At 44.1% G+C, this 22,452-nt stretch overlaps 3 protein-coding genes and 1 long non-coding RNA gene across 4 annotated transcripts in view; 3 read left to right on the top strand and 1 right to left on the bottom strand.

The window, feature by feature from the left end:
* Positions 1–347: 347 nt before the first annotated feature.
* Positions 348–4,186, top strand: LOC123770842 (uncharacterized). Its single transcript, XM_069334620.1, has 3 exons — positions 348–466; positions 2,109–2,314; positions 3,573–4,186. Exons 1-3 carry the CDS (start codon positions 364–366, stop codon positions 3,609–3,611), a joined length of 348 nt encoding a protein of 115 aa, XP_069190721.1. The 5' UTR covers positions 348–363; the 3' UTR covers positions 3,612–4,186.
* Positions 3,573–8,059, bottom strand: LOC123770841 (uncharacterized). The gene is made up of 5 exons (XR_011230106.1): positions 7,833–8,059; positions 6,671–6,742; positions 4,929–6,203; positions 4,480–4,584; positions 3,573–4,324 (listed from the first exon to the last, which is right to left on the bottom strand). It is a non-coding gene; the product is annotated as an uncharacterized lncRNA (long non-coding RNA).
* Positions 8,060–11,811: 3,752 nt separating this feature from the next.
* On the top strand, positions 11,812–13,331 carry LOC138371612 (tol-Pal system protein TolA-like). Its single transcript, XM_069336564.1, has 2 exons — positions 11,812–12,976; positions 13,177–13,331. The coding sequence occupies exons 1-2, from the start codon at positions 11,812–11,814 to the stop codon at positions 13,329–13,331; spliced, it is 1,320 nt and encodes a 439-aa protein (XP_069192665.1).
* Positions 13,332–13,643: 312 nt separating this feature from the next.
* LOC138371617 (involucrin-like) overlaps positions 13,644–22,452 on the top strand; it is a 64,660-nt gene continuing 55,851 nt past the window's right edge. Inside the window, exons 1-2 of the mRNA XM_069336572.1 lie at positions 13,644–13,787; positions 14,393–14,994. Coding sequence (XP_069192673.1) covers positions 13,644–13,787; positions 14,393–14,994 — 746 coding nt within the window. The remainder of the gene's footprint in view (positions 13,788–14,392; positions 14,995–22,452) is intronic.

The following is a 22,452-nucleotide window of genomic DNA, read 5'->3' on the forward strand; positions in this document are numbered from 1 at the left end:
AATAATGTACCAATGTGTGTATTTTCATAACTCGTTTTAAATTGTTGAAAAATAAATAACTACATTGTGAATGCAAGTCAATGTTTACATGCTAAATCAGAGTTGCCAGATTCCGCTTAAAATAGCAAATTGTGCTTATTTTCAAAGCTTGAGAATTTAGCTTTAAAGTAGTTAAAAAACTACGAATTTCGCAATTTGCTATGTACTTTAGTGTACTATTTTAAAATAAGGTTGGTTTTTAAGCTGCAAGTCATATGAATCTCAAAAAAAGTATATTATTAACAATCTTATCTCCATAGTTCACTAGTTTCTGTAAATCAGATCTGGTAACTGTAGGCCAAGTACTGGTAGACTCAAGACACAATGTGTGTTGAAGCTATTCTCTTTGAAGAAGTCATCTCGACAGGATCTTCCAGCTCCAGCTATAAAACTTCACCAAACATGGATCTACCTAGTACATCAAATGGTAAGAAATTACTAAACTGTAGTAAACTGAATCTGACACTGTCATATATATATATATATATATATATATATGTATGTGTGTATGTATGTATGTATGTATGTATGTATGTATGTATGTATGTATGTATGTATGTATATATATATATATATATATATATATGTTGTACCTAGTAGCCAGAACGTCGTACTCGGCTTACTATGCAAGGCCCGATTTGCATAATAAGCCAAGTTTTCCTGACAGTATATTTTCTCTAATTTGTTTTCTGATGAAATGATAAAGCTACCCATTTCATTATGTATGAGGTCAATTTTTTTTATTGGAGTTAAAATTAACGTAGATATATGGCCGAACCTAACCAACCCTACCTAACCTAACCTAACCTATCTTTATAGGTTAGGTTAGGTTAGGTAGCCGAAAAAGTTAGGTTAGGTTAGCTTAGGTAGGTTAGGTAGTCGAAAAACAATTAATTCATAAAAACTTGGCTTATTAGGCAAATCGGGCCTTGCATAGTAGGCTGAGAAGTGCGTTCGGGCTACTAGGTACGACATATATATATATATATATATATATATATATATATATATATATATATATATGAGGGGTACCACCTCTGGTGCAAGTGTAGGGACCCATAGCCTCGGAGAAGAAAATAAAGAGTACTCAGAGAAGACCTTGTGGATCCTCACTGAACACTTTCATATTTTCTTCTCCTACCACCCTTATTCTTTTGGTATGTGTGTATATTTATCTAACTTTATTTGAAAACGTCATTACACAAAAAAAGTTACAATATTGATTATATATATATATATATATATATATATATATATATATATATATATATATATATATATATATATATGTCGTACCTAGTAGCCAGAACGCACTTCTCAGCCTACTATGCAAGGCCCGATTTGCCTAATGAGCCAAGTTTTCCTGAATTAATATATTTTCTCTAATTTTTTTCTTATGAAATGATAAAGCTACCCACTTCATTATGTATGAGGTCATTTTTTTTTTATTGGAGTTAAAATTAACGTAGATATATGACAGAACCTAACCAACCCTACCTAACCTAACCTAGCCTATCTTTATAGGTTAGGTTAGGTTAGGTAGCCGAAAAAGTTAGGTTAGGTTAGGTTAGGTAGGTTAGGTCGTCGAAAAACAATTAGTTCATGAAAACTTGGCGTATTAGGCAAATCGGGCCTTGCATAGTAGGCTGAGAAGTGCGTTCTGGCTATTAGGTACGACATATATATATATATATATATATATATATATATATATATATATATATATATATATATATATATATATATATATATATATATAATTTTTTTTTCTTCCAATAATATAGTATTCGCTTGAAATTAACAGCCTGGTCAATCAGGCTGTTGGATTCAACTCCTCTCAGTTTTGTTATACGAGTTACAGCATGGTTAATCACATCCAAAATTAAAGTTATTTCCAGATGCAGTCCTAAAATTTTTAACATTGCTCTCACTAGTGTTAATGTAGATTATTTCATAATTTAAATAATATATTTAATTACTGTAGTACATTTTAACAACAATTTAACTTATAATTTTTGCAGCATAGGTCATTTGAATATAAGTATTTTATTAGAAACTATTTCCTTCAGGTCTTCAGGGAAAATTCTTGAGGAGATGCACAAACTGCAAACAATGTGTGCATGTCCGAAGCAATGTTTGCAAGTTCTGCCAGTGTGACTTCCGAAACAGTAGAGAATTAATGAAGAAAGAAGAGGAAGCCCGTTTTCTACTTAAAGGCAAGAAGGCTTTAGAACGAAATACAGCAAGCCGGGTTCTACGAAGGATTGAAAATCAGGTATTGAAGTTTGTCTACATCTGTTGTATTCATTTGTATTCTTCTTATGCTGAACTTGCTTGATAAGGTATAGAATCAACATGAATAATGCTGTACAGTACTTACATACTATTTGTTTATTTATTTATATACAAGATAGCACACTGGGATTATGAGAGTACATAGAATTGATGTTTTTACATTCTTGTAAAGCCACTAGCACACATAGTGTTTTGGGCAGGTCCTTAATCTAACAGATAATTTTAAATAGGCAATTTAAAGCTTAAATGGAAAAAATTGGCTGGTACATTGTAAGAAAGTATCACAAAGATTACTATGTACATTAAAGTAAAATTTGAGGGTTATCAACATATAAATTGTAGCATAATTTGAGGAATATTTCAAGGTATAATATAGTAAGATATGCATTCAATATAACAATCATGATATAAGGTGATAGCAATGATTACAATGGAAAAGTTGTATGGTTTAGGCACATATATTCTGGCATTGGATTTCATAAGATACAGTGCGAGTTTAATACACTAGTTAGGAAACTATCAAGAAAAAATTTAGGTACTTTTTGGTTTTATTTTTTAAAATGGCAGAAGTTGGACAGTTTTTAAATTTGTTAGCAAGTTAGTTCCATAGACAAGGTCCCTTTATTTGCATAGAGTATTTACACAGAATAACTTTGACTCTGGGGATATCAAAGATATTTATTTCTGGTCTTAACGTAATGGGTCCAAGGGCCCATAAGGTCTCGACAGCATTAAGGGCCCTTTAGCAAACCAGTGTGCTGGTGCCCCTATGACACCCATGACGTCTTTGTATCATTTCAAGTTTGTACATGTACTTCTTAAGATATGGGCACCATACAACTGCTGCATATTCTAGCTTTTGTCTAAAAAAATCATGAACAATTTATTTATTATTTATCCATGAATGCCAGAACTAAACCCTGTGGTACTCCACTCGTGACATTTCTCCAGTCCAATACATTGCCTCTGATTACTGCCCTCATTTTTCTATCAGTTTGAAATTTTTTAATCCATGTTAGAAGCTTACCTGTCACCCCTCCAATATGTTCCAGTTTCCAGAACAAACTCTTATGTGGAATTCTATTGAATGCCTCTTTTAGGTCCAGATAGATGCAGTCAACCCAACCATATCTTTCCTGTAAAATTTCTGCGGCTCGATCATAGTAACTGATTAAATTTGTTACACAGGATCTTCCATTTCAAAATTTTTTATTTTTTATTTTTATTTTTTATTCCAGCACGCACAAGGAAGCTTGATGCAGATAAACTTACATTAGGATCAGAAGGTGATAGCGATAATGCCCTGGAAAAAAATCCTGACGAGCTACAAGTGCAGCAGGTGCATAAAGTCCAAAAAGTACCGCAGGTGCAAGAAATTCAACAATTACAAAAAGTTCCGCAGGTGGAACATTTACAAAAAGTTCCGCCGGTGCAACAAGGGCTACCATTAGCAATCCTTCAGAAACAGCAAGAAGTACAAGTAGTAAAATTTGAACCACAGGTAACTACACCAGGAAAACAGTGTAGTAACAACGGAATGGGAATTTTAAAATACCTGAGGAAACAGGTAAAAAAGGACAAACAATAGAAATGGTTCCTTACACATTATTTGGTAGTTTATAGGTATTTTACTTATAATACTTTATATTATGTCTACAGTTTATAATTTAGTTTACAGTTAATTTACTTTTCAACTTCCATATCTTACATGAAGGATTTTTACTGTTTTTCATTTTTAAAACCTTATTAGTATCATTTATAGTTTAGTGTCAATTCACTTATAATACAATATATGGAATAATTTACTAAATTCATTTAACTATAATAAATTTAAATAAACATTTTTACCCCAGGATGAGTTTCAGTCACCCTACCCAAAAAATTAATGTTTCTTTATTACTTTATTACTTTATTTCTTTATTCTTGCCTAGTTGTTGATGCTCATATCCACAGTGGCATGTATAGATTGGAGTATAGAGGTCATACCTTCCTGTAGTTTAAAATACAGTGCATTGAGTGGTGTGGCGACTTGCTAAAATAGTGATGTAAAAATTAACATTTATAGCAACAAAAATTTCAAAATGTATTGTGATTCAGGAATATCCGGTAATGGAAATAAAAGGGTAAATTTTAAAGTTTATTTACCCATTATAGTGATGAAGATGCAGAGATTGCTGGAGCTTGAAATTTTAAACTTGCAATCTGTGCAGTTGGGGCAAGAATTTGGTGGTTGGGCTGGTACAACAGGTTCTGGTAACAAAGAAAAGGAAGACAGTTTGACAAAATGAGTTTTATGGAAAAGAATTTCAGACTGAATATTTCATTGTTTCTTGATTGTACAAAATATTGACATTATTCTCCAGATAATGACTGAGAAATTCACAGAAAAGAAACAATCAGACGATTAAATCAATCTATAAAACCAAGTGTCAGGTTTAAACTTTAAGACTTCTCCAAATGTTGTAATGACTGAAATGAAACATTTATTCATTTTATTTTGTTATACCAAGATAATCGTAGCTCTAGACTGGGATTGGGAAGTAGAAGTAATCTCGGAACAAAGTACGGATTTTATACAGGTATCGTATACTTACTCCAGTGAAAGATATTTCCTTCAGGGCACACAGTTTGTGTCGGGTCTAATGGCTCATAAAAGCCATTTTTCCAATATAATCTGTGGTGGAAAGGCATGAGAAAATGTTGCATTTGGTCACAAATGTGACACAAAAATGCAAAACAGTCTTCACATTTGATGCTTGCCTCACAATTTGTACATTGTACACAAACTTTACCTGATGAAAAAAGGGGTAATTATTTATACTAATTTTAAATACTGTATACCTAACATTTTAAACAATCTGAAGTCTAAATGTATTAATAGAGTGTCATTAATATGCATATGATGCTTATTATACAGTATAACCTTAATGAACACAGCAATATTTAATTTACCTTTATCTGGAACACCCAACTCAGACAATGTCCAATCGAACAGCATTGCCCTGCTTTCTCCCCAATTAATCTCTGCATTTTTTCTTCTTTTTTGCCAGTCAGAAACACTTGGCTGAGAATCTTTAATTTGTTCAAGTTCTGCAGCAAGTACTTTGAAATATGGGATTACAAATTAGTAAGAAAAATTTGTAAGTGAAAGGAATGATTAGTATAATATGTTAAACAAAATTTCATAGGCATTAAGCACAATTTTGGTACATAATATTTATGACGTGTGTCCATTAAATAAACCCTCATTTAAATACCAACAAATGATGTTGGGACATACCAACATCAAATGATTCCAAAGTTTCTTCACCAGCTGCCAAATAACTTTGAGTGTACGTTCTGCCACTAGTAGAATAGCCCGCATTTTGAATGTGTGGTGGTGAAAGTATAGCAGGCAGAATGTCTGGGTGGCACATTTGAAGATTTAAGCATGGTACATAATTGCAAATTGTATACAAGTATTAATATTTTCAGACAAATCTCAAGATATTACTATAACTAACTTTATGCTACCAAGTTGTTCAGTGTTATAGTAATTTAATCTCCATAATTGTCTAGCATACACTTAAAAATAGGCAACAAATATTATTGGAAAGTACACAAATAACAGCTGTAGAAATATTGTTAAGAAAATAATAGAAGATTACCATCAGATTGGGGTGCAGCTGGTCTTTGTTTTGAATTAATGTGTGATACATCCTGTATGTTATCTTTTTTCTGTTTCTTGTTTGTCACCTTTATTGAGTTTGGTTCCTCCACGTTTAAGAGTCTCTTCAAGTACTCATTTCTTTGTATCATTGCAGCACGTGCTTTCTGGTACTCACGTTCAAGATGTTCTCTAGTCATCACTGCTATTCTCCGGTGAAATTCTGAAGAGAAAATAATACTGTTCGAAGGAAAAGTACAAGAACAAAACAAGAAAATTATGCTTATGCAAAATTATGCTACAATGTACCTATTAATAATCTTAAAATTTGCTACAAATTTCCTACTTATAATTATGTGTTAAATTATGGACTTTCCCATAATGATATGCATGTTAGTGGCATTACCTATACTGCCTACCTGGAGCCCCCTAGAGAGATAGTGACACAAGTTAAGGTAATCCCTTTAGTAAGGTGCTGGGTCAACATAAATAAGCTATAACTAATAAGGACACAAATCAATATGTTCATTTAACAGTGGTATTAACATTTATATAAATATAGCTAAGAATAAGTTTTTACAAGTGTAACAAAGTGAAAGAAATGTATGAAAATTTTGATGATATATTAAAATGCTCATTGATTGAACTTGTCTTCCTATATATAAAGTATAAAAATAGTAAACACAGTACCATTATTGTTGTCTGTAGTTATTTTTGGAACATCTGGTATGTACAGCATACTGTCAAAATCCGATGATCTATCTGAAAAATTGATTGGTAGCGTAAATATTTGAATTCATTGCATAGCCTTTTATACAAACAAAAAAGAAAAATTGTACAGAAAAGCTAACACAACATTATAACACCTTTCTGTGGTACTTTCTATGGTACAAAAGAAAACAAACCTTAATTATAAAGGAAAATAAACTGACAGAAGAACTATGAATACTGCTGAAAATACTTTCCACAAAATATCTGAACCAAGGGATAGTACCCCGAGATTTGAAATATGAAAATTTCACCCTTACAGTATTTAAAAAAAAAGCAGAAAGAGTTAAGCACAAAACTAATGTCCAATCAGCTAGGTATAACACATCTGCAAGCTCATGGCGAAAATCCTAAGGGAGGGAATCATTTACCATCTTTCAGTGAACAATCTTATTCAATCGACACACCATGGTCTTCTTAAAAACAGATGCTACCTTATAAACCTCCTCACTTTTGGGACATGGTAACATGGTACTCAGATAAAGGGTTTCCGGTGGATGTAGTATACATGGATTATGCTAAAGACTTTAATAAGGTACCACATGGAAGACTAGCAAGGAAATTACAGGTTCATGAAAAAAATTGTAAAGTGCACAAAACAATAGTTAAAACAAAGAGAGCAAAAGGTCATACTAAATGGGAATGAATATGAAGAAATGTGTTAAGTTGAGTACCTCAGGGGTCCATTTTTAAGTCTAAAATATTTTTCATATATTGAACATCTATGATATAGAAAAGAATATAATCTAATCAACCACATCCTCATATTTGCAAATGCCTGGCATTTCACGAGCACTTTGTCCGGGGTTTATATTCTAGCCGGGGAGGATTTACTGGGTTAGGCTAACCTAACCTAACTTAACCAAACCAAACCAAGTATCTCAAGTTACAAATATCTCTGGGAATTCATATTATCTGCTGTTGTAGAATTGACAAAATGGACAGTGTCAACAAAATTATTCCCACATACTCCGTCACTATGTGATGGAGTACACATAGAATAGGGACTGAATTGTCCCTGACAGGGACAATTCTGTAACAAATGTTCTAGCATAAAACTTTGTACAGTTCAGTAATTCCTTACCATTTGATGTACTAGGTAGATCCATGTTTGGTGAAGTTTTATAGCTGGAGCTGGAAGATCCTGTCGAGATGACTTCTTCAAAGAGAATAGCTTCAACACATTGTGTCTTGAGTCTTCCAGTACTTGGCCTACAGTTACCAGATCTGATTTACAGAAACTAGTGAACTATGGAGATAAGATTGTTAATAATATACTTTTTTTGAGATTCATATGACTTGCAGCTTAAAAACCAATCTTATTTTAAAATAGTACACTAAAGTACATAGCAAATTGCGAAATTCGTAGTTTTTTAACTACTTTAAAGCTAAATTCTCAAGCTTTGAAAATAAGCACAATTTGCTATTTTAAGCGGAATCTGGCAACTCTGATTTAGCATGTAAACATTGACTTGCATTCACAATGTAGTTATTTATTTTTCAACAATTTAAAACGAGTTATGAAAATACACACATTGGTACATTATTGCAAAGGCACTATACTATATATATATATATATATATATATATATATATATATATATATATATATAAATTGTTGCAAGTCGAGCAACAAATATTTTACATTGAACAACAAATGAGATTGGAAAAGCAGTATTGCCAAAATAGACCCCAGACACACCCTGTGGGTAGTAATGGACCCCCATACCGACCCTATGAGGGGTAGTGGACCCCATAATAACACTATGGGCGATAGTGGACACTATACAAACACTATGGGCGGTAGTTGACTTCATAGAGACCCTGTGGGCGGTAAGGGACCCCCTATCGACCCTGTGGGCGGCAGTGGACCCCCTATCGATCCTGTGGGCGGCAGTGGACCCCCTACCGACCCTGTGGGCGGCAGTGGACCCCTACCGAACGTGTGGGCGGCAGTGGACCCCCTACCGACCCTGTGGGCGGCAGTGGACCCCCTATCGATCCTGTGGGCGGTAGTGGACCCCCCCCATATCGACCCTGTGGGCGGCAGTGGACCCCCTATCGATCCTGTGGGCGGCAGTGGACCCCCTACCGACCCAGTGGGTGGCAGTGGACCCCCTGCCGACCCTGTGGGCGGTAGTGGACCCCTACCGACCCTGTGGACGGTAGTTGACTTCATAGCGACCCTGTGGGCGGTAGTGGACCCCATACCGACCCTGTGGGTGGCGGTGGACCCCATACCGACTCTGTGGGCGGCAGTGAACCCTATATACTAATCCTGTGGGCGATACTGTACCCTATAGTCATCCTGTGGGGGCAATGGATGCCATACATATCCAGTGGGTGTTATTGTACCCCATACTTATTCTGTGGGTGGTTGGAGCCCCATACCCATCCTGTGGGTTATAGTGGACCCCATACTCATCCTGTGGGTGGTATTGGACCCCATACCTATCCTGTGGGTGGTTGTGAGCCCATACCCATCCTGTCGGTGGTAGTGGACGCAATACACATCCAGTGGATGGTATTGGATCCCATACCCTTCCTGTGGGTGGAAGTGATCCCCATACCATTCCTGTGGGTGGATGTGACCCCCATACTCATCCTGCGGGTGTTATTGGACCCCTTACCCACCTAACAGGTGGTAGTGGACCCTATACTAATCCTATAGTTTCCAATAATCCACACCATACCATCCTGTTTGCAGTAGTTTACCCTATATACATTCCAACATAACATCGTTTTCTGTTAGCGTTCCTACAAAACATTCTTTAAAGATTTCTAAAGCACAAACTATGGTATATAATATTGATTGGTGAAGCACTTATTCTATGTAATAATTTATTGTGCTTATTATAATTTACTAAGAACAACTAATATTTCTCAAAACAAAACTACGAGCCTTCAATAGGATGTAGCTGATCTGTAATATTATAAGAGCATGGACAATAGTAGGTGAATTTCACAACCCATGTGGGACCTGAAAACTACAATTTTCGTTATAATTGAACCAATCACGACTATTCAGCTATCTACGTTGATGGACGAGTACTGTGAGACGTAAATTGGTACGTGAGGAAGAGTTTGAGCCTTGGTAAAAAAGTTAACTGGGAATATATCACATATGTACTAAATCACATTCCACATATTGACTTTAAGCACTAGTCATATATGTACTGTCTTGTGTGAGAACGGGTTGCTGTCTGCCGGCCTGTCTGTCTGTCTGTCTGTCCGCCTGTCTGTCTGTCGAACCCTCCTGCCGGATCTAACTCCATCTCATTCCTTAGGTAGATCTCCATAAATATTTGCGACGGTGAAAATTATGTGGCGCAGATGTGCTGTTTGTAGCTGGCTGTGACAGCCAGATGGTGTTCCTAGCTGACTGTGACAGCCAGATGGTGTTCATGGCTGGCTGGCATAGCCAGATGGTGTTCCTAGCTGGCTGTGACAGCCAGATGGTGTTCCTAGCTGGCTGTGACAGCCAGATGGTGTTCCTAGCTAGCTGTGACAGCCAGATGGTGTTCCTAGCTAGCTGTGACAGCCAGATGGTGTTACTAGCTGGCTATCACAGCCAGATGGTGTGTTCTTAATAAATCTAATTTTGTTAATGACAAAGCCCGCAACACGACGTCGGTGTTGTCAGGAAAATGGCATAAATGACACAACATTTGTCATCAGTAAAACTGGTAATATGTGTTGAATTGTTTGTGAAATTCATACAGATTCTCGATACATTAAGTGGAGTGTTTGCTTGCGTACTCAACCACCTAGTTGTATTCAACTAGTTGTGTTTGCGGGGGTTGAGCTTTGGCTCTTTGGTCCCGCCTCTCATCCGTCAATCAACAGGTGAACAGATTCCTGAGCCTACTAGGCTCCATCATATCTGCATTTGAAACTGTGCATGGAGCCAGCCTCCACCGCAGTTGCGCGTGCGTAATTGTGCGTGCGTGTGTGTGTGTACTATTTGCATTTATAATTTTTACCTTGTAGGATCAAGTTGTTAACTCTTGGACCCCTTTCTAACTCTTGGTTGTCTAATATACTGACTCCCGTTCTCTGTCTGTCTGTCTGTCTGTCTGTCTGTCTGTCTGTCTGTCTGTCTGTCTGTCTGTCTGTCTGTCTGTCTGTCTCTCTCTCTCTCTCTCTCTCTCTCTCTCTCTCTCTCTCTCTCTCTCTCTCTCTCTCTCTCTCTCTCTCTCTCACTTTCTCTAGCCCGTCATAAATCATCTAGCTTTCTCTCTCTCTCTCTCTCTCTCTCTCTCTCTCTCTCTCTCTCTCTCTCTCTCTCTCTCTCTCTCTCTCTCTCTCTCTCTCTCTCTCTCTCTCTCTCTCTCTCTCTCTCTCTCTCTCTCTCTCTCTCTCTCTCTCTCTAACCTGTTCTCATAATAGCACGTCGCATTTTGACGTGTACTCTACCTAAGGGATAAAATTGTCGTACTATAAAATGGTAGCGATTCACAACATTGACCAACTGTCCCGTTTTCTATTTTGGGTCCCCTGGTAGGTTAGGACAAGGGCACTTTAGTACGACAGTTTCTTGACGTTGGGGAACTTTAGGATGACGAGCTGGAGAGAGAGGATGAGAGCATCCAGTGTGGATGATGGAGTGAGTGACGGAGTGCGTGATGGGGTGGGTGATGCTGGGAGGCCAGTGGGGCAGCAAATGGACCATCTGGCTGGCCACTTCACCATACCCATCCGGGCATCCCATTGCTTTTGCCTCTGACTCTCTCCAATTTCCCGCTCCATGGAAGTAGGTGTAGAGGCAGTCCCGTGTCTCCACCCTCTGTGCGTCCCCCTGCTGAGAAAGCTGCCATTATAGGGTTTTCGCCAGGCAGACGAAGCTGCCGTCATGAAGGTTCGCCAGGCAGAGGAAGCTGCCTTCTTGAAGGTTCGCCAGGCAGACGAAGCTGCCGTCATGAAGGTTCGCCAGGCAGAGGAAGCTGCCTTCATGAACGTTCGCCAGGCAGAGGAAGTTGCCTTCTTGAAGGTTCGCCAGGCAGAGGAAGCTGCCTTCATGAACGTTCGCCTGGCAGAGGAAGGTGCCTTCATGAACGTTCGCCATGCAGGCAGAGGAAGCTGCCTTCATGAACGTTCGCCAGGCAGAGGAAGTTGCCTTCTTGAAGGGTCGCCAGGCAGAGGAAGCTGCCTTCTTGAAGGGTCGCCAGGCAGAGGAAGCTGCCTTCTTGAAAGGTCGCCTGGCAGAGGAAGCTGCTATCATGAAGGTTCGCCAGGCAGAGGAAGCTGCCGTCATGAACGTTCGCCAGGCAGAGGAAGCTGCCTTCTTGAAGGTTCGCCAGGCAGAGGAAGCTGCCGTCATGAACGTTCGCCAGGCAGAGGAAGCTGCCTTCATGAACGTTCGCCAGGCAGAGGAAGCTGCCTTCTTGAAGGTTCGCCAGGCAGAGGAAGCTGCCTTCTTGAAGGTTCGCCAGGCAGAGGAAGCTGCCTTCTTGAAGGTTCGCCAGGCAGAGGAAGCTGCCTTCATGAACGTTCGCCAGGCAGAGGAAGCTGCCTTCTTGAAGGTTCGCCAGGCAGAGGAAGCTGCCTTCTTGAAGGTTCGCCAGGCAGAGGAAGCTGCCTTCATGAACGTTCGCCAGGCAGAGGAAGCTGCCTTCTTGAAGGTTCGCCAGGCAGAGGAAGCTGCCTTCATGAACGTTCGCCAGGCAGAGGAAGCTGCCTTCATGAATTTTCGCCAGGCAGAGGAAGCTGCCTTCATGAACGTTCGCCAGGCAGAGGAAGCTGCCTTCATGAACTTTCCCCAGGCAGAGGACGCTGCCTTCATGAAGGTTCGCCAGGCAGAGGAAGCTGCCTTCATGAACGTTCGCCAGGCAGAGGACGCTGCCTTCATGAACTTTCCCCAGGCAGAGGAAGCTTCCTACATGAACGTTCGCCAGGCAGAGGAAGCTGCCTTCATGAACGTTCGCCAGGCAGAGGAAGCTGCCGTCATGAACGTTCGCCAGGCAGAGGACGCTGCCTTCATGAACGTTCGTCAGGCAGAGGACGCTGCCTTCATGAACGTTCGTCAGGCAAAGGAAGCTGCCTTCATGAACGTTCGCCAGGCAGAGGAAGCTGCCTTCATAAAGGTTCGCCTGGCGATAAAAGCTGTGCTCTGTAACGCTCCATCAACACCCATATACTTCCCGTCGTCTAGGAGAGGAAGCCTCCAATACTGTCATCAAGGTCTCCCTGGGCCAGCCTCTGACCTTTCACAGAATGAAAGCCACAACAGTTGGCTAACTCCTGGGGTACATATTTAACGGCTAGATGAACAGGTCCATTCAATGAAAGGAAACGTGCCCAATCGTTTCTGTCCGCACCGGATATTGAATGCGGATACGGAAATTCGTGTATTGGTGCCCTAAATGAAGATTCGAGTCCACTAAATATGGAGATACTGCACCCTGGAATATAGTGACTGGATGCTGCAGAGGGAGATATAGTGACTGTGGATGATACTGAGGGAGATATAGTGACTGTGGATGTTACTGAGGGAGATATAGTGACTGTGGATGTTACTGAGGGAGATATAGTGACTGTGGATGTTACTGAGGGAGATATAGTGACTGTGGATGCTGCAGAGTGATATATAGTGACTGTGGATGTTACTGAGGGAGATATAGTGACTGTGGATGCTACAGAGTGAGATATAGTGACTGTGGATGCTGCAGAGGGAGATACAGTGACTGTGGATGCTGCAGAGTGAGATATAGTGACTGTGGATGCTGCAGAGGGAGATATAGAGACTATGGATGCTGCACAGGGAGATATAGTGACTGTGGATGCTGCAGAGGCAGATATAGTGACTGTGGATGCTGCAGAGTGAGATATAGTGACTGTGGATGCTGCAGAGTGAGATATAGTGACTGTGGATGCTGCAGAGGGAGATATAGAGACTATGGATGCTGCACAGGGAGATATAGTGACTGTGGATGCTGCAGAGGCAGATATAGTGACTGTGGATGCTGCAGAGGGAGATATAGTGACTGTGGATGCTGCAGAGGGAGATATAGTGACTATGGATGCTGCAGAGGGAGATATAGTGACTGTGGATGCTGCAGAGTGAGATATAGTGACTGTGGATGATGCAGAGGGAGATATAGTGACTGTGGATGCTGCAGAGGGACATATAGTGACTGTGGATGCTGCAGAGGGAGATATAGTGACTGAGGATGCTGCAGAGGGAGATATAGTGACTGTGGATGATGCAGAGTGAGATATAGTGACTATAGATGCTGCAGAGGGACATATAGTGACTGTGGATGATGCAGACTGCAGAGGGAGATATAGTGACTGTGGATGCTGCAGAGTGAGATATAGTGACTGTGGATGCTGCAGAGTGAGATATAGTGACTATAGATGCTGCAGAGGGACATATAGTGACTGTGGATGATGCAGACTGCAGAGGGAGATATAGTGACTGTGGATGCTGCAGAGGGAGATATAGTGACTGTGGATGCTGCAGAGTGAGATATAGTGACTATAGATGCTGCAGAGGGACATATAGTGACTGTGGATGCTGCAGAGTGAGATATAGTGACTGTGGATGCTGCAGAGGGAGATATAGTGACTATAGATGCTGCAGAGGGACATATAGTGACTGTGGATGCTGCAGAGTGAGATATAGTGACTGTGGATGCTGCAGAGGGAGATATAGTGACTGAGGATGCTGCAGAGGGAGATATAGTGACTGCGGATGCTGCAGAGGGAGATATAGTGACTGTGGATACTGCAGAGGGAGATATAGTGACTGTGGATGCTGCAGAGTTAGATAAAGTGACTGTGGATGCTGCAGAGGGAGATATAGTGACTGTGGATGCTGCAGAGGGAGATATAGTGACTGTGGATGCTGCAGAGGGAGATATAGTGACTGTGGATGATGCAGAGGGAGATATAGTAACTGTGGATGCCGCAGAGGGAGATATAGTGACTGTGGATGCTATAGAGGGAGATATAGTGATTGTGGATGCTACAGAGGGAGATATAGTGACTGTGGATGCTGCAGAGGGAGATATAGTGACTGTGGAGGCTATAGAGGGAGATATAGTGATTGTGGATGTTACTGAGGGAGATATAGTGACTGTGGATGCTGCAGAGGGAGATATAGTGACTGTGGATGCTGCAGAGGGACATATAGTGACTGTGGATGATGCAGAGGGAGATACAGTGACTGTGGATGCTGCAGAGGGAGATATAGTGACTGTGGATGACACTATAATCGGATTTAAGGTTCATGTTACCCACAAAAGGTGCCGCGGGATAGGGGCCGCTATAGCACCAGCTGAGCATTCGCGCCTAAATTGTTTACAAGGGTAAGTCAGGTTGCCATGCAACAGGCTGTAGGTGATACGGTCTTTTTCAGTAATATGGCTTGTGACACCGTGTTCCATAAGTCGACTACCGGCAGATGCCTTCAAGACGTCTTCCCTACGTTGTCAGAGGCGAAGGTCACAGCCAACGTTTGTGGAAAGTAATATATATATATTCTGTACTTTGGAACAATAAACAATAAGAAAATAACGAGCAAAAATACCATTGTTACACTATTGTCATTCCACGGGTATACACGGCCTGTAGACCATCTCTGGAGAACATGGCGACATTAAACAAAGGTCAGGTGATCCTCTGATTAATGCATGATCAACTCAACCCTGGTAAAGGGGGAGAAATTTAGTCAAAGATTAATCTCGGGCAGGACAGTGTCTTAGGACAGAATGACAGGAGGGTGTGTTGAAGATGGGGGCTGGCGGTATTAAACCAGTAATAGCTCTGGTTTGGTTGGGCTTGATTGGGTCTGGTTGGGTAGGGTTAGGCTTGGCTTGGTTAAGTTTCATTTGGTTAAGGGTGGTTAGTTTAGGTTTGCTTATATTAGGTTAGGTTTAGTTAGGTTTGGTTTGGTTTAGTTAGGTTCGTTTGGTGAGGCAAGGTTTGATTTGGTTACATTTGAGTATATTAGGTTTGGTTTGGCTTGGATTGGTTAGATTAGGTTTGGATAGATTAGTTTTGGTTCGATTTGGTTTAGTTCGGCTAAGTTTGGTTAGATTAAGTTTTTTTCTGGTTTGATTTGATTAGGTTTGGTTTAGTTAGCTTAGGATTAATTTGGTATAACCATGAGAAGATCCACTAGGGCAGTGAGGTGGGTGCGAACCTGCGAGCAAGGCAGTGCTAAGCCCCATACCCTACCACAAGACCAGCGAGGACTTGTAAGGGTCATCTAACCGGATTTCTACTGAAATCACATGAAGTCTGGAGCTCCCTACTGAAGCCAGTCAAAGTTTTTGTGACCCACAAGCAATCGGTTGGAAGGGCAAAATAATCCTATACCTTACAGTGAGAAAACACAGAAACACACAGAAATCACGGTAGAAACAGGATTTCAGAAAAAATCCGGTTGTATGATTTTTTACAAGTCGGCGGTGGTTTAGTGGTAGAGTATGTGGCTTGACATTGCCTTGGTCGCAGGTTCGCGCCCACCTCACTGCCTTGGTGGATTTTCTCATTGATTTATATGAGTTGGTGGGATTTTTGTGTGTGCTTAGTTTGGCTAGATTTGGTTTGATTGGGTTTGGTTTGGTTAGGTTTGATTACATTCGGTTTGATTTCGTTAGGTTTGTTTTGCTTAGATTAGGTTTGGTTAAGTTTGGGTAGGTTAGGTTAATCCAACTTTTCTGTATGAAATTGTACCAAGACGTCTTAGACTCCAGAACATTCGTCTTCGAAAATTCTTGAGAGAAGATTAGTGTAAATGGTCCGGTAATGTAATTGTTGTACACATTAAAGTTCTTTTGTGCAATTTAAATAATAGCAAATTTTTAAATAAAATAATAACAGTGCCATAGATTGGTCTCTTATTGAGTCATGTGTCATGCCAGATTTCTACCGTGAGAGAGAGAGAGAGAGAGCGAGAGAGAGAGAGAGAGCGAGAGAACGAGAGCGAGAGAGCGAGAGAGAGAGAGAGAGAGAGAGAGAGAGAGAGAGAGAGAGAGAGAGAGAGAGAGAGAGAGAGAGAGAGAGAGAGAGAGAGAGAGAGAGAGAGAGAGAGAGAGCGAGAGAGAGAGAGACAGAGAGAGAGAGAGAGAGAGAGAGAGAGAGAGAGAGAGAGAGAGAGAGAGAGAGAGAGAGAGAGAGAGAGAGACAGAGACAGAGAGAGACAGACAGAGACAGAGAGAGGCAGAGAGAGAGAGAGAGAGAGAGAGAGAGAGAGAGAGAGAGAGAGAGAGAGGGAGAGAGAGAGAGGGGGAGAGAGAGAGAGAGAGAGAAGAGAGAGAGAGAGAGAGAGAGAGAGAGAGAGGGAGAGAGAGAGAGAGAGAGAGAGAGAGAGAGAGAGAGAGAGAGAGAGAGAGAGAGAGAGAGAGAGAGAGAGAGAGAGAGAGAGAGAGAGAGAGAGAGAGAGAGAGAGAGAGAGAGAGAGAGACAAATGCCACTAAAACAAAAAGGTAGATGATGAAGACAAAGCAAGAGAGTGGGGAAGAAAGTAGAGTACGATAAGCTTACCTATAATGTTTACTGTATGGAGGTGGTCAGTGACAACTGAGGTGAGAAGCTGCATCTGTACAGATGTTAATCTTTACTTGTCCTGTACACTGAGGACGTGCCGGCCATAAGAATTTTGGCTTAGGGAAGAAACATCAATTATTATAAGTAAGCTTGGGCATTAAGCTGCGAGCAGTATAAGCTCAGCTGGGAGCGATCTCGATATATATAGGCTCCTTAAGCACCGTGAGGGTTGATGCTGTGTTGATGTTCAAGTTCTGAACTGATGATGTTCTTAGTGAGATGCCAACGGCATCCAGTCTCACAGTTCATTAGGACATTGCTGGTTGTTGAAGTTCGGTAATGGCCTGGCATCTGACGTTGTTAGTGAAGGTAATAGGGAGTATTAGGTGCTAGTCTGCGAACAAAAACCATTAATAAACCACGATCTCCCTCGGTCCGCCAATCCTTCCCCTTTCCAAAGTAGCAATCTTGATATTCACATTAGCCCGTTCAGCTTAAATATTTTTTCGAACATCAGACTATGGAACTACTTCGCGGCTGCCATCTTATATCGGGTATGTTTACTTGACGCGAGGCTGCCTTCATCTCGGTTGGCTTGACGTAACGGAGGGATTCATTTACGTTCGTTTGACGTAGCAGAGGATAGAGGAACGGCTTCTGTGTAATCTGGATTAGGTCCCGGGAGGTGGCGTTACTTTCTAATGATTGCTTTTCATCTGGGATCTTGCATCACCCCAGCACCAGTCTTACATCACCCCAGCACCAGTCTTGCATCACCCCAGCACCAGTCTTGCATCACCCCAGCACCAGTCTTGCATCACCCCAGCACCAGTCTTGCATCACCCCAGCACCAGTCTTGCATCACCCCAGCACCAGTCTTGCATCACCCCAGCACCAGTCTTGCATCACCCACGCACCAGTCTTGCATCACCCCAGCACCAGTCTTGCATCACCCCAGCACCAGTCTTGCATCACCCCAGCACCAGTCTTGCATCACCCCAGCACCAGTCTTGCATCACCCCAGCACCAGTCTTGCATCACCCCAGCACCAGTCTTGCATCACCCACGCACCAGTCTTGCATCACCCCAGCACCAGTCTTGCATCACCCCAGCACCAGTCTTGCATCACCCCAGCACCAGTCTTGCATCACCCCAGCACCAGTCTTGCATCACCCCAGCACCAGTCTTGCATCACCCCAGCACCCCAGTCTTGCATCACCTCAACACCAGTCTTGCATCACCCCAGCACCAGTCTTGCATCACCCCAGCACCCCAGTCTTGCATCACCCCAGCACCAGTCTTGCATCACCCCAGCACCAGTCTTGCATCACCCCAGCACCAGTCTTGCATCACCCCAGCACCAGTCTTGCATCACCCCAGCACCCCAGTCTTGCATCACCCCAGCACCAGTCTTGCATCACCCCAGCACCAATCTTGCATCACCCCAGCACCCCAGTCTTGCATCACCCCAACACCAGTCTTGCATCACCCCAGCACCCCAGTCTTGCATCACCCCAGCACCAGTCTTGCATCACCCCAGCACCAGTCTTGCATCACCCACGCACCCCAGTCTTACATCACCCCAGCACCAGTCTTGCATCACCCCAGCACCAGTCTTGCATCACCCCAGCACCAGTCTTGCATCACCCCAGCACCAGTCTTGCATCACCCCAGCACCAGTCTTGCATCACCCCAGCACCAGTCTTGCATCACCCCAGCACCAGTCTTGCATCACCCCAGCACCAGTCTTGCATCACCCCAGCACCAGTCTTGCATCACCCACGCACCCCAGTCTTGCATCACCCCAGCACCAGTCTTGCATCACCCCAGCACCAGTCTTGCATCACCCCAGCACCCCAGTCTTGCATCACCTCAACACCAGTCTTGCATCACCCCAGCACCAGTCTTGCATCACCCCAGCACCCCAGTCTTGCATCACCCCAGCACCAGTCTTGCATCACCCCAGCACCAATCTTGCATCACCCCAGCACCCCAGTCTTGCATCACCCCAACACCAGTCTTGCATCACCCCAGCACCCCAGTCTTGCATCACCCCAGCACCCCAGTCTTGCATCACCCCAGTCTTGCATCACCCCAACACCAGTCTTGCATGACCCTGGCACCCCAGTCTTGCATCACCCCAGCACCCCAGTCTTGCATCACCCCAACACCAGTCTTGCATGACCCCAGCACCAGTCTTCCATCACCCCAGCACCAGTCTTGCATGACCCCAGCACCCCAGTCTTGCATCACCCCAGCACCCCAGTCTTGCATCACCCCAACACCAGTCTTGCATCACCCCAACACCAGTGTTGCATGACCCCAGCACCCCAGTCTTGCATCACCCCAGCACCCCAGTCTTGCATCACCCCACCACCCCAGTCTTGCATCACCCCAACACCAGTCTTGCATCACCCCTGCACCCCAGTCTTGCATCACTCCAGCTCCAGACTTGCATCACTCTAGCTCCAGTCTTGTATCACCCCAGCACCAGTCTTGCATCACCCCAACACCAGTCTTGCATCACTCCAGCTCCAGTCTTGCATCACCCCAGTACCAGTCTTCCATCACCCCAGCACCAGTCTTCCATCACCCCAGCACCAGTCTTCCATCACCCCAACACCAGTCTTGCATCACCCCAGCACCCCAGTCTTGCATCACCCCAGCACCCCAGTCTTCCATCACCCCAACACCAGTCTTGCATCACCCCAGTCTTGCATCACCCCAGCACGCCTGTCTTGCATCACCCCAACACCAGTCTTGCATCACTCCAGCTCCAGTCTTGCATCACCCCAGCACCAGTCTTGCATCACCCCAGCACCAGTCTTGCATCACCCCAGCACCAGTCTTCCATCACCCCAGCACCAGCCTTGCATCACCCCAGCACCAGTCTTCCATCACCCCAGCACCAGTCTTGCATCACCCCAGCACCAGTCTTGCATCACCCCAGCACCAGTCTTCCATCACCCCAGCACCCCAGTCTTCCATCACTCTAGCACCAGTCTTCCAGCACCCCAGCAGCAGTCTTGCATCACCCCAGCACCAGTCTTCCATCACCCCAGCACCAGTCTTGCATCACCCCAGCACCAGTCTTCCATCACCCCAGCACAAGTCTTCCATCACCCCAGCACCAGTCTTCCATCACCCCAGCACCAGTCTTCCATCACCCCAGCACCAGTCTTCCATCACTTCAGCTTCAGTCTTGCATCACCCCAGCACCAGTCTTGCATCACCCCAACACCAGTCTTGCATCACTCCAGGTCCAGTCTTGCATCACCCCAGACCAGTCTTGCATCACCCCAACACCAGTCTTGCATCACTTCAGCTTCAGTCTTGAATCACCCCAGCACCAGTCTTGCATCACCCCAGCACCAGTCTTGCATCACTCCAGCTCCAGTCTTGCATCACCCCAGCACCAGTCTTGCATCACCCCAAGACCAGTCTTGCATCACTTCAGCTCCAGTCTTGCATCACCCCAGCACCAGTCTTGCATCACCCCACACCAGTCTTCCATCACCCCAGCACCTCAGTCTTCCATCACCCCAGCACCAGTCTTGCATCACCCCAGCACCAGTCTTCCATCACCCCAGCACCAGTCTTCCATCACCCCAGCACCAGTCTTGCATCACCCCAGCACCCCAGTCTTGCATCACCCCAGCACCAGTCTTCCATCACCCCAGCACCAGTCTTGCATCACCCCAGCACCAGTCTTGCATCACCCCAGCACCCCAGTCTTCCATCACCCCAACACCAGTCTTGCATCACCCCAGCACCAGTCTTGCATCACCCCAGCACCAGTCTTGCATCACCCCACACCAGTCTTCCATCACCCCAGCACCTCAGTCTTCCATCACCCCAGCACCAGTCTTGCATCACCCCAGCACCAGTCTTCCATCACCCCAGCACCAGTCTTCCATCACCCCAGCACCAGTCTTGCATCACCCCAGCACCAGTCTTCCATCACCCCAGCACCCCAGTCTTGCATCACCCCAGCATCAGTCTTGCATCACCCCAGCACCAGTCTTCCATCACCCCAGCACCAGTCTTGCATCACCCCAGCACCAGTCTTGCATCACCCCAGCACCCCAGTCTTCCATCACCCCAGCACCAGTCTTGCATCACCCCAGCACCAGTCTTGCATCACCCCAGCACCAGTCTTGCATCACCCCACACCAGTCATCCATCACCCCAGCACCAGTCTTCCATCACCCCAGCACCAGTCTTGCATCACCCCAGCACCAGTCTTCCATCACCCCAGCACCCCAGTCTTGCATCACCCCAGCACCAGTCTTGCATCACCCCAGCACCAGTCTTGCATCACCCCAGCACCAGTCTTCCATCACCCCAGCACCAGTCTTCCATCACCCCAGCACCAGTCTTCCATCACCCCAGCACCAGTCTTCCATCACCGCAGCACCAGTCATGCATCACCCCAGCACCAGTCTTCTATCACCCCAGCGCCCCAGTCTTCCATCACCCCAGCACCAGTCTTCCATCACCCCAGCTCCACAGTGTTCCATCACCCTAGCACCTGTCTTCCATCACCCCAGCACCAGTCTTCCATCACCCCAGCACCGGTCTTCCATCACCCCAGCACCAGTCTTCCATCACCCCAGCACCCCAGTCTTCCATCACCCCAGCACCAGTCTTGCATCACCCCAGCACCAGTCTTCCATTACCCCAGCACACCAGTCTTCCATCACCCCAGTCTTGCATCACCCCAGCACCACAGTCTTCCATCACCCTAGCACCAGTCTTCCATCACCCCAGCACCAGTCTTCCATCACCCCAGCACCAGTCTTCCATCCCCCCAGCACCACAGTCTTGCGACGTTCTCAGCCAAGCAAAAAGTGTCCCACAGGGGCGCTGCGGGCCAGGGAGGATGGATGGCTCGTTAGCTAGTATTGTTAACTACGCACATCGTGACCAATCACCGCAGGTGTATGGCGGGTACCCGCTGGTGGGGGGGAGGGGAATGTCGCGTTAATGCTGTGTGGATCCGGTTGGTGGATTGAGAACGAGGTTAAAAATGATCTTGTTCTCCCCCTGGCTCGTGATCCATATTATGCGTAAATATTTTGTTTGTCATATGTTAGAACATATTGGGGAATGATGAGGGAATGAGAGATAGGTAAGAATGGGAGAGAATGGTAGGGAGGAAGTGAAGTTGAATCAGCAAGGGGAATAGAGTGGTTAGGAGGAGGTGGGGT

The sequence above is a fragment of the Procambarus clarkii genome, chromosome 4 (genome assembly GCF_040958095.1).
Source record: "Procambarus clarkii isolate CNS0578487 chromosome 4, FALCON_Pclarkii_2.0, whole genome shotgun sequence".
NCBI lineage: Eukaryota > Metazoa > Arthropoda > Malacostraca > Decapoda > Cambaridae > Procambarus > Procambarus clarkii.

Excerpts from the sequence above, each read along its gene's own strand:
- LOC123770842 (XM_069334620.1), top strand. The coding sequence starts at position 364 with ATGTGTGTTGAAGCTATTCTCTTTGAAGAAGTCATCTCGACAGGATCT. Across the intron at positions 467-2,108 it reads TCTACCTAGTACATCAAATG|GTCTTCAGGGAAAATTCTTG; the intron begins GTAAGAAATTAC and ends TATTTCCTTCAG. Across the intron at positions 2,315-3,572 it reads TACGAAGGATTGAAAATCAG|CACGCACAAGGAAGCTTGAT; the intron begins GTATTGAAGTTT and ends TTTTTATTCCAG.
- LOC138371612 (XM_069336564.1), top strand. The coding sequence starts at position 11,812 with ATGCAGGCAGAGGAAGCTGCCTTCATGAACGTTCGCCAGGCAGAGGAA. Across the intron at positions 12,977-13,176 it reads ACAGAATGAAAGCCACAACA|AGGGAGATATAGTGACTGTG; the intron begins GTTGGCTAACTC and ends TGGATGCTGCAG.